Source organism: Ursus maritimus, unplaced genomic scaffold (genome assembly GCF_017311325.1).
Source record: "Ursus maritimus isolate PB19 unplaced genomic scaffold, ASM1731132v1 scaffold_30, whole genome shotgun sequence".
NCBI lineage: Eukaryota > Metazoa > Chordata > Mammalia > Carnivora > Ursidae > Ursus > Ursus maritimus.
Window position 1 is genome coordinate 5,122,410 of NW_024425564.1, and position 15,200 is coordinate 5,137,609.

At 54.3% G+C, this 15,200-nt stretch overlaps 1 protein-coding gene across 1 annotated transcript in view; it reads left to right on the forward strand.

The window, feature by feature from the left end:
• The first annotated feature begins 1,387 nt into the window (after window positions 1-1,387).
• COL11A2 (collagen type XI alpha 2 chain) overlaps window positions 1,388-15,200 on the forward strand; it is a 29,209-nt gene continuing 15,396 nt past the window's right edge. The window contains exons 1-22 of the mRNA XM_040644776.1: window positions 1,388-1,577; window positions 1,856-2,003; window positions 4,641-4,790; window positions 4,927-5,137; window positions 5,590-5,752; window positions 7,187-7,378; window positions 8,258-8,335; window positions 8,989-9,051; window positions 9,718-9,897; window positions 12,033-12,092; window positions 12,194-12,235; window positions 12,485-12,547; window positions 12,886-12,960; window positions 13,425-13,511; window positions 13,774-13,830; window positions 13,995-14,048; window positions 14,137-14,190; window positions 14,286-14,339; window positions 14,530-14,583; window positions 14,792-14,845; window positions 14,928-14,972; window positions 15,091-15,144. Of these exons, the coding sequence (XP_040500710.1) occupies window positions 1,922-2,003; window positions 4,641-4,790; window positions 4,927-5,137; window positions 5,590-5,752; window positions 7,187-7,378; window positions 8,258-8,335; window positions 8,989-9,051; window positions 9,718-9,897; window positions 12,033-12,092; window positions 12,194-12,235; window positions 12,485-12,547; window positions 12,886-12,960; window positions 13,425-13,511; window positions 13,774-13,830; window positions 13,995-14,048; window positions 14,137-14,190; window positions 14,286-14,339; window positions 14,530-14,583; window positions 14,792-14,845; window positions 14,928-14,972; window positions 15,091-15,144 (1,872 nt within the window). The 5' untranslated portion in view covers window positions 1,388-1,577; window positions 1,856-1,921. The remainder of the gene's footprint in view (window positions 1,578-1,855; window positions 2,004-4,640; window positions 4,791-4,926; window positions 5,138-5,589; window positions 5,753-7,186; window positions 7,379-8,257; window positions 8,336-8,988; window positions 9,052-9,717; window positions 9,898-12,032; window positions 12,093-12,193; window positions 12,236-12,484; window positions 12,548-12,885; window positions 12,961-13,424; window positions 13,512-13,773; window positions 13,831-13,994; window positions 14,049-14,136; window positions 14,191-14,285; window positions 14,340-14,529; window positions 14,584-14,791; window positions 14,846-14,927; window positions 14,973-15,090; window positions 15,145-15,200) is intronic.

A 15,200-nucleotide genomic window follows, 5' to 3' on the forward strand; every position in this document is an offset into this window, starting at 1 on the left:
AGATGGTGGTGGTTAAGGGGTGGGTGGAGATGTAGGAACCCATCTGCTATTTTTAATTTCCTCTGAGGATAGAGACTTGCAGTTAGACTCAAAGAAGTACTGTACTTTCCCAGGTTGACTAAGAAATGCCAGTGGTGGAGGTGGTGTTTGGGAAAGGCTGGGCCCTGAGGTGGTCTGTCCCTGGAGCCCTTCAAGCACTGGCCTTCCCAACCCCCTCCCCCATCCCTTCTTGTCTTATTAGGGGAAGGGGCCTGGGATGTGATGGCAGGGTGGGGCAGGGGCTGGTTTGATGAGTAGTCCTCCGGCCCTTCCCTTCACAGCCTTCCCCCAGACCTGGGCACACACAGTGTAGCCTGGGGGACACAGGACCCTGGCCTGAGAATTGAGGGGGGATGGTCAGCCTGCAGAGATGGGGTGCTGGGGCTGCATGATTTTTGCCCTGCAGCTCTTCTCTCTGGGGTTCCTTTCCCTTCTCTTTCACTCACACATAAAATAGCTTTCAAATTAAAATCGCTGTTTTCTGGACTGAGGTGACTGTATTGGGGGGGCAGGACTGCGTCGGCTGCGTGTGGGGGGGTATCCGGTTGGGAGCTCGGGACACGCTCCCTTGACGCCGCCGCCGAGGTTCCCTGGGGCCCGAGAGGCGGGTACAGGGTGGGGGACACAAGGCACGCTTTGTCGGGGAGGGGGGGAGAGGGTGTGCCAGGCTGGGGGCGGGGCTGGCCGGAGGAGGAAGAGGGGGGCGGCTGATTCTCAAAGGCGCCTTGTTCGCTTGCGCCCTCCTAGCGCCAGCGGGCGGCGGCGCCTCGGCTCGTTCCCGTGTTCTCCGGCCGCGCCGCGGGCTCCGGGCACACCCGGCGCCGTGCCCGTCCGTGGGGGCACACCGGGCGCTTCGCGCGGCGCCCTCCTCAGGCGATGCCCGCCCGGAGGCGACCTCTCGTCCCTGAGTGACCCTTTTTCCCCCGCACTCTTCCAACTAGCTCGACGGCCCCCTCATGTCTCCGCTGGGTCCCTTGCAACCTGGGCTCCCGGACTCCCTGACCTTGTCCTCCCGTTTTCATCTCCTTGGACCTGATTATTCTGTGTGGGTCGGGCTGTCCGGTCTCGCTCTTTCTATCCCCACGCCGGATCCCTCTGCCTCCCCTCTAACCACCTGCCCCCGCCCCTTGCAGCCGTCGGGTAGCAGGTCCCCAGTCACTATCTATAGCCTAGTCTATAAATACCCCCGCCCCAGGCCGGCTCTGTAATTACACTGGGCGGGGCGAGGGGAAGCAATTATGGAGACCTGATAGGGGGGAGATAGAGACACCCCTCCCCCAGGCCCGCCTCTCCCCTCCCACTGTGCCCTAAGTCCCGCCCAGGACTGCTGAAAAGGGCCTCTGGGCCCCAGGTGGGAGGGAGTTGAGGTGGGGGCTTGGACTGGACCTCTGGGTCCTAGAAAAGGAAAGGGCAAGGGAAGAGGTATTAGGGTTCCCGAAAAGGTAATCGGGTACAGGCCATTCAGTCTCTGCAAGGAGCAAGGGAGAGCAGTCTGAGGGTTAGCGAAGGAGGGCTCCCGTCCCCCCACCCCCAACCAGGTGGAGATCGAGGGTGGGGTTTCTCCTCGGTGGCTGTGGGCGGGCGGCTGGAGAGCGGGGGCTGGGCGGGGGGCGGGGGCGGGGTGGGGGCTCTGGGCCGCCGGGGTGGCGGGGGACACACAGGAGCAGCGGCCACCGAGGAAGGAGCAGCGCCAGAGCCCCGACGGCGCCTGGTTGCATGGATCCGGGCCGCTGAGAGCTGTCGCTACCCGACAGCCTCTGACCTCCGCGGGACCCCAGCGTCCGAGGCTCAAAGCCTGCTCATTCTCTCCTGTCAGCCTTGGGGCGTTCTACGCCTCTGGCCGCCCATAGGTCCCTGGGACCCGGCGTTCGGGTCGCCAGCCATGGAGCGGTGCAGCCGCTGCCATCGCCTCCTCCTGCTGGTACCGCTGGTGCTGGGGCTGAGCGCGGTCCCCGCCACGGCAGGTAAGAGGAGTCCAGACGCCTGCGTCCTCAGAGTCAGGCTGCAGCTCTCAGTACCCCCTGCGTAGGGGGCAGCTGATGCCTGGGACAGAGCTTCTAAGTCCAAGAAGGGGATTTTGGGGGCTAAGGGTCCAGGCTGGAGGGCAGGTCACCTGGGTCCCTTGGAACCAAGGTAGGGATCTCTTTGCCTCCTTGAAGTGACTGGGAGAGGGCAGGTAAGGCTGAAAGGTGGAGGCTCACCTTGAAGAGTGGGACTAGATGCTGGGGTACTCCAGGGAGAGCCGAAGGTGGCCAGGGCTGGTGTAGTCCAGCAGATGCTGGGGTGGAGAGGTAGATGCCAGTGTTGATGGGTGAGGATTGTGTGTATTCTGGGCTTTCTATCTATATGAGAGGGGAGCATCTGTGGGTCAGTGCAGAGCCTAGTAAGTAGAGAAAGAAGGGACACCTGGACTATTTGTCCCACTGGCTTCCCAGACAGGATCCCCTTCCCCCTCCCTGTGCCCTCGATGCTGCCACGCGGCTGGCTCTGGGGAGCACTGGGGCTGGCTGCCAACAGGACGGCCGCTGGACAGGCTGGGATCAGGTGTCTGAGGCCGGAGCCAACTCTTTGCATTCCTGCCCCACCCCTCCCCCTCTGGCCAGCGGGGCTCCCCTGGGACCCTGGTGTCCACAACCCCAATCTTTTCCTTCTTTTCCCCGGGATCCAGAAGTCCTGGCGCTTAGGAAAGGGGTTTGATGTTGGACAGGAGGGGGCTGGGAGTACCTGGGTCCTGGGCAGGCAGGAGCAAGCTTCCCACTACTGGCAACCCCGAAAGCTGATTTGCATATAACTCCACTATTCATTTCTTCTCCGTTCTGGAGAAAAAATGGTCAGAATTGCAGCATAAAGGATTTAGATTAGATTACAGAAAGAAGAACTTCCAAGATGTGAGGAGCATGAGGCTGAGGGAAAGAAATAGAAGTGTGTGATGCCTGTGGACTCTTGGAGCCTTTCTGAGGGAGGAAAGGAATCCTCTAGCATGGATGCGGGGGATGGCTGAGATGACTGTCTCTTATTTTGGGGCCGAGGGCTAGAGATGGGACTCTATAGGGAAATGGGCTAGTGTGGGATTCGTAAGAGTAAAAAAATGGGGCATTTGGAGGCCAAAGGTAAAGTGGTGGGGGTGATGGGGCTACCAGTGAGGAGCTTGTGGGGCAGACCCAGGCCAGAGTCAGTGGGCACATATGTGGCCTGAGGTGGGCAGATGGGTGGGCAGACCTGTAGGTAGGTCATCCATAGGATGGAACTATACTCCTGTGGGGTTTGGTGAAGGGCGGGGGCTTCTGAGGTCTCCTTGGCCTGGGGTCTCTGTGAGTCTCTGTGTCTCTGTCTCACTCACCCTTCCTTTCTCAAAGCAGCCCTTGTGTGTTGGTGTTTGCGGAGCTGCCACACTCAGGGGCCAGGCTAGGGCGAGGGGGGTGGTGAAGGGGAGGGCAAGGCCGTGGTTTTCCCGGCTCCTGGACTCAAAGGGCCTTTTCTCTGCCTGTCTGCCCCACCTCACCCGCCCCACCCAGCTCTCCTGATCACTCTGGCCTCTGCCCTGCCCCATGCTTCTATGAAAATTTTGCTGGACTTTCTTTGGGATTTTTCCAATCTGGAGCTGATGGCATGAGGAGTGTGTGTACCAGGGAGGAAATGAAGGAAAGGTGACCTTTGTCTTCCAGGGAGTTTGAGCTTGAGGAAGCTGAATTCTAGGTGGATAGCGGGGATGGCCTGGGTCTTGAATCTTTGGATCTAAGAGGTGGGGGTAGTGGGGCAGGGTTGAAGTTCCAGGTGTGGGGAGCTTGCCCGGGTTTTGGGCAAGGACTCTGATGGGATCCACAGATGTGTGGCTTGGGGCCCTGGACCTGCTCCGGCTCCTCGTGGCAGCTTCTGGCCCCCCCTCTGCCCCCCAGCCCATCTCCCGATCCAGGGGCACAGGCTCCTGGGATGGCTCTTTCTGCTGTCTCCTTCCTCAGCATTGTCAGAGTTGTCCCCACCCCCAAACGTGGGCACTGAAGCAGCTTGAAGCCCCATCCCCATAGATCTGCCTCTCTGCTCCCTCCCGAGTGGCCCCCCTGCACCGCCTGTGCCCAGGATGATCGATTGCCCAGATGTTGTTTGTGCTGGAGATACGGGAAAGAGGCCAGAGACCCAGAGACCCAGAGATATGGAACGGGAGTGAGAGAGGGAGAAAGACAGGGGAGAGAAAAGCATAGAAAGAGTGTGAGAGAGGTAGAGAAAGACAGAAGAGACAGGAAGACAGAAAGATCAGCAGATCCAGAGATAGGAAGAGTGAGAGAGACAAAAAAGGGGAGATGGTGGAGAGTAGAGAGAGATTCATAGGTTGAAAGACAGAGATAAGGAGAGACTGAGTGAATCACACTTGGAGGGAGAGGGTCAGGCTTCATGTGGAGCTGAACACAGGGCCAGTGCTGCCCTCTTCCAGGTGACTGTGGTTTCCCATCCATTCAGGGCCCTACAGGGCAAGTAAGGGAGAGGTGACCTTCGCCTTCAGGAAGCTTGAGCTCTAGGAAGCTGAGTTCCAGACTCCAAATACCCCCATATCTTGGCCCTCCTGAAGGTGTGTCCCTTCTCCTGATCCTCATGGACTCTCCCAGGTGCACCCCCTGTGGACCTGCTCCGGGCCCTGAGGTTCCCCTCCCTTCCTGATGGCGTCCGGAGGGCGAGAGGCATCTGTCCGGCTGATGTGGCCTACCGAGTGTCCCGACCCGCCCAGCTCAGTGCACCCACCCGCCAGCTCTTCCCAGGTATGAGTGACATGGTGGAGTAGTGAGAGCTGGGGGAGGTCACGGGGTGGGGTCTAGAATCAGACACCGGAAGGGAAGGGTTTTATGGCTCTTTTTGCCTCTCATTCCACCTGGTTGTGTCTCTCTCGGGTACCAGGAGGTTTTCCCAAAGATTTCTCATTGCTGACTGCTGTCCGGACCCGCCCTGGCCTCCAGGCTCCCCTCCTGACTCTCTACAGTGCCCAGGGTGTCCAACAGCTGGGCCTGGAGCTTGGCCGACCGTTCCGCTTCCTGTATGAGGACCAGACTGGACGGCCTCGACCCCCGGCTCAGCCAGTCTTCCGAGGCCTCAGCCTAGCAGATGGCAAGTAAGTCAGTTCGCTCCTCTGGTCTGCCTGGACTGCCCTCAGGAGCTCCCCTCTGGCCACTGGCCCCAGAACCCCCACTCTCTGAACTAGGAAGCCCTGCCAACCCTTTTGGCCAGACCTCACCTGCCTACTGCCCGAACTTCAGACACTTCTGGCCCAGAGTTTGGGCTTTAGAACTTAAATCCTTGCGTGTAGTACTACCCTGTACCTTGGCAAGTTAACTTTTTTAAGCCTCAGTTTCTATGGCTATAATATAGGGATGATAGAATCACGACAATCAAATGAGAAAGGTATGGCCTGGTGCCTGATGCATTGTAAACACTCAGTAAATAGCTTCGATGATTCCTACTGCTATTATCATTGGCTCCAACCCTCCCATCAACTGCTCTCCAGCCCTGTTGACTCCCCCCACCCCCTCAGTCAGTCACGTGAACCACTCCCCCCATGACCAGGTGGCACCGTGTGGCTGTGGCTGTGAAGGGCCAGTCTGTCACCCTCATAGTTGACTGCAAGAAGCGGGTCACCCGGCCTCTCCCCCGAAGTGCTCGTCCACTGTTGGACACCCATGGCGTGATTATCTTTGGTGCCCGTATCCTGGATGAAGAAGTGTTTGAGGTAACCAGAACATAGAACAGAGTGATTTCTGGTCCCGTATCTTGTGCCTGTTCCCCTTCTGGCCCCAGGACTCCATCTTCTTATAGCCGAGCCCTTCATTTGAGCTCCCATGAATCTATTTCCATTTCCTATCCTCAAGGCTAATTTTCTTTGTAGGAGAATTAGGTGCCCACTTATATGGCAGGACAGCTGTCTTTATCAGTATTCATCAGTCCACCTGTCCATTCATCCCTTCAGTCAATCTCTCTATCTGCACTCACCCATCTGTGTACTCGTCTAACACCCACCGTCCATTATGCACTCACTTACCAATCAAGCATTCAGGTTTGTATCCACCCACTTGCCCATCTTCCTCTGCCCAGCCACTTTCTTCTCACTCATCCATCAATCTATCCATCTTTAACCTATCCATTTATTCACTCATTCATCCAGCCACCCAACCCATCTACCCATGCATATGAGGATGCATGTATTCATCCATCCCCTCATTCACCCACCCACCTCCTCACCCACCCACTCTCCATCCAAACATTCATTCATTCACATATTCACTTCCATCCATCTATCTACCAATCTGTTTCCTCTACTCCATACCTTCATTTATCTACCCACCAATCCTCCCATTCATTCATTCACCATCCACCAACCCTCCCATTCAGTCAGTCATGCATTTGAGCCCCCATTCATTTATCCATCCATCCACCCATCCACCTGTTCATCCATCCACCCACCCAGCCAGTCAATATTCTCTGAATGTGCTGTCCCAGTGTCAAGGGGAACACAGCAGATTAATATAAGGTCTCTATTATTCTCAGGAGCTCGCAATTCCTCTTTGAAGATAAGACAATAACCCCAAACTATAATACAAGACAGGGTGTGCTAAGTTCCATGTGTGGGCACAAATAAATGCCCTTGGAATTCAAATGTGGCTTCCCTCTCCCCCATTTCTAGAGGTCCTGAGAATTCTCATCATCACTGCCATTGGAAGGTCAAAGCAACTAAAGCTGGGCCACTGTTTCCAGAAGCCTTTGTGGAAAGGTTCATGCATTACCACAAAGAGCAGGGGTAGACAAACAGTGTTGGATTTAGAGTTGGAATGTTTGAATTCTAGTCCTGAGTCTACCATTGCAAGTGACCTTGGGCCAGTCATTGCCTCTTCGAGCTTTCCTGAATGGAATATTTGAACAAAAGGCATAAATATCCTTGTTCTACTGATTTTCCAGTTGTAGTGAAGGTCCAATGGGATAATGGATGAGAAGGTCCTTTGAAAACTGAAAAGGACTGTGTACATGGGAGGGCTGATAATGACCTTCTCCCATTAGGTCATTTTACCTAGGATTGGTTCTCATCCTGTGTCCCAGACTCTACCCTCTATCTCTCTCTGAAACCCTCTCTGCCTCCCTCCACTGTTGTTCCTTCCCCATGTCTTTGCAGGGTGACATCCAGGAGCTTGTCATTGTCCCAGGGGTGCAAGCTGCCTACGAATCCTGTGAACAGAAGGAGCTGGAGTGTGAGGGAGCTTGGAGGGAGAGACCTCAAAAACAACAGTCTCACAGAGCCCAGAGATCTCCAAAGCAGCAGCCATCAAGACTTCATAGGCCACAAAACCAGGAACCTCAGCGACAGGTGAGGGAGCTGGGCAAACCCCAAACCACAGCACACTCCAGGAAGGGAAGGTACCCAGACACCTCCCCAGGGGAATTCCCCCAATGTTCCAGAGCTCGCTATCCTATTTGGGGCTCCTGTTCTCCCCTCCACTAGAGCCACTCCCCAACCATGCCTCCCTCTCTCAACCATCACTCCCTCCTCCCAGTCCTCATTCATCAACCTTTTTATTTTCAATTAAAAATAAAAAGAGTCATTATGAAAGACTTCATGGCTGGGATCTGTGTCCCCTGCTCACGTCTCCTTCCCTCTGCCAGTCTCTCTCGAACTATGTCCTTGGGTTTCCCATCCCTTCCTTGAATTAAGAGATTGGGGGGCAGTGTGTATGCGTGGGATAAGATGCAGGGACAGAGGATGTAGCAGAGTAGGAGAGAGACAGAACCAGGAAGAAAAGCTGAAATGGTAAGACCTAGGAGGAGAAATGGGGAGGAGCAGGAGACAGAGAAAATCCCAGAAGAGTGCTGAGTCTATGGAATTCTGTGTTGGGGCCCAGTCTCTGGCCCCCTGCTGTGGAGGTGCAGAATAAAGGGCTGGGTGGCAGGGGGAGGAAGGGAAAGAAGACTGTGGATTGGGTGGGGTCCAGATGGTTAGGGTGACAGATATGATCTGGGGTCAGTGGTCTGAAGGTCGGATGGTCAATCTCTTAATTATGTGTGCTTCTGTCCCACATGTGGGACCCACGTCCCCGCTTCTCCCCATCTCTCTCAATCCCCAACCCCTCTTTTCATCCCCAACTCCTACCCCATTTCCAAACTCCCGCACCATCCCCTCCTCTCCCTCTCCTCACCCTTTTACTCTTACCTCTTCCTACTATTCCCACTGCCCCTTCCCGAACCCCAGCCCACTGAGTCTTTCTACTATGACTACGAGACCCCCTATTACGATGCGATGACTGCAGGGACGACCCCTGATTATCAGGTAAACTTGAGGGACCCCTTAGTTTCTTCCCTTCCTCCCACCACCCCTTGCAAACATCTCTTATATCACCTTCCTCCCCTCTTAACATGTGGGCAGAGACATCATATATTTAGATTATGGGAGGGTCCTCACTGCCCCCTCCCATGTCTCTCTGCTACAGAGGCCACCGAGCCCCAACCGCAGGGCTCCCCCTCTCCCCAGGGGGCATCGGACCCCTCCCAGAAAGCCTACCCCACCTGCCAAGAGGTCAGCAGCCCGGCAGGCGCCCCCTTCACCAGGCCGGAGGCCCTCTCGAATTGGAGGTTCCGGCCCAGCAGGGGGCCTGCCTCCCCCCTTCCGACGCCCAGCAAGGAGGGCAGCTCCCCCCACTGCCCGGGCCCCCCCCAGGACCAGAGGAAGCGGTTACCGGCAGGTAGAGCCGGGGCATCCAGATCTGTGCCCCCAAACCTCTATGACCTCGGAGATTTACTCTCCCCAAACTGTCCCCCCTCCAAAGGGGCTGCAAGATCTGAGATTACCCCCACCCCCCCCCCCAGGACAGACAGACACTGCCCACAGTGGGGGACAAGGTGCTGCTTTGCCTCCCCTCCCACTAACCTCTCTCCTTCCTTTCCACCCTATGTTACTCTTCTCCCCCTTCTCCTTGGGGTTAGGACCCCACCCCAGGTGAAGAGGAAGGAATCCTGGAATCAAGCCCCTTGCCACCCCCTGAGGAGGTAACTCCATCCCCCACCCTCACCCCAGCTGGGGCCAGTGGGCATCTGTGGCCCACTCCCCTTGCCCCATGTCATCTTGGTGAATCAGCTCTTCCTCTGGCCGGAGGTCTCTTTGTCATATCCATTTGTGATCTTTCAGTCACTCCAGACCTATTGGCCTGCTTGTCTTCCTAAGTGCAGCCATTTTTCTTCAGTGTCCATGTCTCCTTCCATTATTCTCTGATTCTGGAACAACCTCTTCCCCATGTTGGTGTCAAAGGTTTTCATCATATTTCTGTTCCCAGGAGTCTTCTGTCCGTGCTATCACTTTTTCTGTTCTCTCTTTTTCCATCCATTTTTTTGGTTATTCTCTGGACTCCTTTGTCTACGATTATCTCCACAGACTGTCTACTCTGTGTCCAGCCCTCCGGCCACCCTTCTTCCTTCTTTAATTCATCATTTCTTCCCACCAGTCCCATTTTTGGGGCATCCCTCCTCATTTTGGGCCTTTGATGGCCCTGCCCTTTCTATACAACCACTTCCCTTGCTCTTCTTGGGAGAAAAACTCCAATCCCAGTTATCCTCGAATCCTTTGGGCCAGAAGTTGCCACACCGAGGGGTCCAGGGAAAACCTCCTCTCAGCCCTAATGCCCCCATCTACCCCTCTCCCTCCCCATCCCCGGGAAGGAGCAGACAGATCTCCAGGTCCCCTCCACAGCCGACAGGTTCCTGACAGAGGAATATGGGGAGGGTGGCACAGACCCCCCAGCAGGGCCCTACGATTACACCTATGGCTATGGGGACGATTATCGTGAGGAGACGGAGCTTGGCCCTGCCCTGTCTGCGGAGACAGCCCCCTCGGGATCCGTAAGTGAAAGGAGCTCCTCCTCCATTCTTGACCTTCAGTGGGAGCTGTAAGAATTGCTTCCTATTGTTTCTGATTATTGTCTATTGGCTGCAAGCTACTTCCCATTGATGATTTGCCTTTTTCTGTTCACGTAAGATGTATATGTTGCTTGAAAGGATGACTTTCTGCTTTCCCTTGCCCTGTGACACTTCCTGGATCCTTCTGGTCAGGGCAATTGGGATTTTCTTTTCTTTTTAAATGGGTGGCCACTTTCTGTCTTTCTTGGCCACTTTCTATCTCAAGCTATATTTCATTAAGCTTTTGGCCAATAATCCCCTACTTTTTGTCCATTGTCAGTCTGTCTCCATCATTTCTTCTTGGTAAAAACAATTTCTTATTCATGTTTCTGCTGAATGATCTAACTTCCTATGTCATGTTTTCTAACCTACAGGTCACTGCCTGTCTGTCCTTTCCTGTCTTCCTTGGCCATGGCACCCATCTTGGTGACTGTCACAATTTGTACTGGAAGGGACTTATTTGTGTTTTGGCTCTAATTTTTCATGCTGTCTTGTAACAATTTCCTTTGCTAATAAGCCACTTCCTGTGTGTCTCAGGTCATCTAAATCATAAAGTTTCCATTGTGGGCCTAGATATTTATCATTGCTACTTCCTGTGTGTACTAGCCTTGATGTTTGTGTTTTCTGAAAGAATTGCCTCTTGTTGTCAAATCCCCTTTCCAGGAGTCACTTTTTGTCTGTTTTGTGAGCGTCTTCTTTCTCTTGGTCATGGTAGCCATGTTGTTGTTGAAGGTCCACTTCCTGGATCTTCTTTTCTTGGCTGCTTCCTGTCTGTCCAACCACTTCCTGTTTGTCCAGTTCATTTTCTAGCCATCTTGGCCATGTTTAATTTTTCTTGGCCCTGGCATCATTCTTGCTTCCAAGTGTTTGTCCCTTTGAAATGTCTCCCTTAATTGTTTCTCATGTCTTCAACCACTCCCTCTCAGTTGGGAAATTTCCTGTCTACTCCATTCATCTTTTGCTTGCCTTGCAATTAGAGCTGCCTCCTCTACCCTGCTGCCTCATCCCACAATTTCCTTCTCTAATATTGCCACCCTTGACCCTATGCTGCCTTTCCCTTCTGCTGCTTTCTGGAAATTTGGGGTCGATCTGAGATATGGGAGAGTTTGGAAATTCGTCATTGCTGTTTGGTCAGGATGGAGGTGGAGGGGTGCATTCTGAAGATCTTTGTTGGGAGAGTTGGGGGTAGGGTGGGGAATGATTTCCATTCTTCCCATCCTTATCTTAGTTCTGGCCTCAGTGTTGGGAGTGGGCATCTGAGAAGTGTGGAAAAGAAGGAACTGGTGGGCTTGGAGTATAAATGAGGGCCAGAGGAAGGGCGTAGTGTCCTTGCTGGGAGAGAAACTGGGGGTCTGCTCTGGGGCTTGAGCAATAGCCCAAGAACTGTATTTTTCCAAAAACCAGTTACGAGGCCTGACTTTGGGATATCAGTGGGGACTTCCCTCCAATTCTACTTTGAGTATGGATGTTTAACCTCTGGAGAGTATTTAACTTGTGAACCCCTTGAAATTCTAAGAAAAATTCTGTGTGTAAGGGCATATACTTTTTCTTTCCTGGAAGAGACTTCTTGGATCATATCAGATTCTCATATGGATCCATGCCCTCCCTTCAAACCCCAATAAAAATCAATCCACTATCTTAGAGAGATGCTTATTTGGATTGCAGTAAGGGTGAGGTAGTTGATAGTTTCTTAAAGTTCTAAGGATTCCTGGAGTCACAGGGAGTTTGGGGAATAGGGTAGAGTCCTCCAGAAGAGGGTTTGGGAAGGTTGGGGGGGGATTTGAATTCCAGGAAAGGTGTGAAGACCTTCCTGAAAGAGGTTGTCAGGGAGATGAGGAAGTTTGTTTGCTAAGATGGGGCAGGGAGTTGGAAGGTGGAGAGCCCTGAGGTCTCTTTGGAGGGCTTGGGAGATCTGTGAAGAGGGATTCTTAGGGGAGGGCTGGGAGATTTTACAGGTAGGGTTGGGGAGGTCTCTAGAGTATCTGAGACTGAAGGAAGGTGGGAATTGGGATGGGGGCAGTCCTGGTGTCCTGGCTGCTCACAGGCCCCACTGGGGGTTACATGTGTGTCTCCTTCAGGCTGCCCGTGGACCCCGGGGACTGAAGGGAGAGAAGGGGGAGCCTGCGGTGCTGGAACCTGTAAGTCACTGTTGGTCACTGAGCTGAAGGGGGGGGGAAGAAGAAAAGGAGGTGGGGGTGCTAGCCCTGTAGCCTCTGACTTTTAACCTTTGGCTCTACAGGGTATGCTAGTGGAGGGGCCTCCTGGCCCAGAAGGCCCTGCGGTAAGTGTAGCTGTGACCCATTAGCCTCCATTCTTTTCTCAGAGACCCTTCTTACACACTCGTCTATGCCTTCTCACACACTCGTCTCTGCCTTACTCACATATGCCCATGCCTCCTTCTCAGAACTCTGGAGAATCCTTCCGAAGCTTCCCAGATCCTCAAATCTCTTTTGTAGAGACAACCCCTCAGCCACATACCCCTCTTCTATCTGAATGCCCACACCTGACCTACTCCTTTTTTGTTCCTCAGGGGCTGATTGGTCCCCCTGGCATCCAGGGCAACCCAGGTCCAGTTGGAGACCCTGGCGAGAGGGTAAGGGAGTAGCGCGTGTGTGTGTGTGGCGGGGGCTGGGGAGAGGACTGCAGAGAAGCATCTAGTACCCAACAGGGGCACTAAGCTCAGTAATTCCTCATTAGCTGGCTGATGAATGAACAAGGGGCTGGTGTGCTCCCCAACACCCAGAAAGGAGGACAGGCTCTGGTTGGGGAGGGGAGTAATCTGGTGTCTCACCCTCATTTTTCTGTATGGGGGTGGGAGGATTCAGGAAAGATGTAGGGAAGTCTGTATTTATTCTGTAGAGGGCTTCAAAATGATGCCAGGACCCTAACATTCCCTAACTGTCATCTATCCTCATTTTCTCCCTATTCCAGGGCCCCCCTGGCCGAGCAGGGCTCCCTGGATCGGATGGGGCCCCTGGCCCTCCTGGCACATCTCTCATGCTCCCAGTGAGTTGTCCTCTGGACTTTGGAATGGGAAGGGCAGGGGAACTGTGTTTTGTCACCAAGAACCAAAAGACCAGGAAAGCTAAGGCAGAGTCACTAAAGACCATCAACACAAAGAGATTGATCTTTGAGGTGGATGGACTAGGGCCTCATTAGATGACCTAGAACCAAACATGGATCATCTAAACCTGGGCAGAAAATCCTACATTTCAGGGACTCTAGAACAAAAGGAGAGTTTTTCTGGAGGAAGAGGCCAGAGAGTGGGGAAGGAAAACAGGAGTAGTTTCTGAAAACCTCTACATGATTATCTGAAAACCTTCCTGGGAGACACTGGAGGAGGGCATGGGCTGGGGGGTGTCTCTGAACCTGGGGGATGGGGCAGAAGTGCTGGATGAAGCCTTTGGCTGGGAGGGTCACATGGGTTTCCTGGAAGAGAATCTGGACCTTTCTTTCTCTCTACCCCTCAGTTCCGGTTTGGCAGTGGTGGGGGTGACAAGGGCCCTGTGGTGGCAGCCCAGGAGGCTCAGGCCCAGGCGATTCTGCAGCAGGCACGGGTAAGTAAGGCTGGAGGGGATGTTGGTGAAGGGAGGGGTATGGAAGGCAAGCGAAGACTTTAGGAGGGGTTGGAAATGTAGGTTGGAGTAAATGTGGGGCAGGGTAATGTCTGGGTTGGTTTGGGGCTGAGAGGGAGGTTGGGGAAAATAAAGGCAGTAGAATGAGGATTAGGAATAGAAGGGTGAATTTAGAGTGTGTACTGGGGTTGGGAGTTCTCCTGCTGCCTCTTCTTCAGCTCTGCTGTGTCCCCTGCTCCCCTAGCTGGCGCTCCGGGGACCCCCTGGCCCCATGGGATACACAGGCCGCCCTGGACCCTTGGTGAGTGAGTTGGATATTGGGGTAGGGAGTTCTTTATTCATGTGTGTGGGTACGGATAGTTCTGGAAAGGGACCAAGTTGAAAGTTATTTTGCTATGTTTGGAGAGGGCTTTGAAGTCATTGTTGGGTGTGTCCTTCAACATAGCCACTCTCTCTTCGTCACAGGGACAACCTGGGAGCCCTGGCCTGAAAGGAGAATCAGGAGACCTAGGACCTCAGGTAACAAGCCCCACCCATCTGATCTCCCATCTAGTGCCTCCCTTTCTGTCTATGCCCTTTAACCCTGCCCCTGACTCTCTCTCACCAGGGCCCCAGAGGACCTCAAGGCCTCACAGGCCCTCCTGGCAAGGCTGGGAGAAGGGTGAGTGGGGGTGTGGTGGGTGTGGGTGGGAGACAGGACTTAGAGTGCGGGGGACTATGCCTCTGTTTGCTCTCACACTTCCTTTGCACCGCCAGGGCCGAGCGGGTGCTGATGGAGCGCGAGGGATGCCTGGAGAACCTGGAGTGAAGGTAACAGGCATGGGTCCTTCTCTGTTGCCTGTGACTTCCAGCCCCATCTCTAAGCTCATTTGTTTTCTGGGGATGGCCAAGTTCCCAAGGTTTCCCCATGAAGTGACACCTCCCCACTTAGGACACAGTAGGGAGGTATGGGGTGGGAAAAAGGGCTGGGACCTCACTTGGGCTGACCGTCTTCTCCTAGGGTGACCGAGGTTTTGATGGACTCCCAGGGCTACCTGGGGAGAAGGGGCACCGGGTGAGTATATTGGGGGTAATGCATTGCGATGAGGTGTAGACCTTCTGTGGAGGGGTGGAGAGGTAGGGAGCTCAAGGCAAGGGAAGGAGGCTGAGGGTCCCAGCAGGAGCTCAATGGATGAAACCGATTTGTTAATTGAATAGGGTCAGTGTCTGCCTGTGCTGGGGGCTCTGAGGCCCTAAGTCTTACCTGTTCCCTCTTTTTCCAGGGTGATACTGGTTCCCAGGGCCTTCCTGGTCCCCCTGGTGAGGATGGAGAGCGGGTAAGTATTGTGGCCAGGGCAGGGGCCCCATATGGGAGAGGCATGGAGGACGAGGCTGATTTACTGTGTCCTCCTCCTTCAGGGAGATGACGGGGAGATTGGGCCTCGGGGACTGCCTGGAGAGTCGGTGAGTGTCCAGAGGGTTGAGGGTGGGGCTATGGGGATGCCAGGGGAGGGATATGGACACAAAAGGGACACATTATCTCTTGCCTATTATGTCATATCTACCCCTCACCTGATTGCAGGGACCTCGAGGTCTCCTTGGCCCCAAAGGCCCACCTGGTATTCCTGGACCCCCGGTATGTGACTATCCCTGGCTTCTGACCCTGACCTCACCCCCTGACCTTTCCAACTC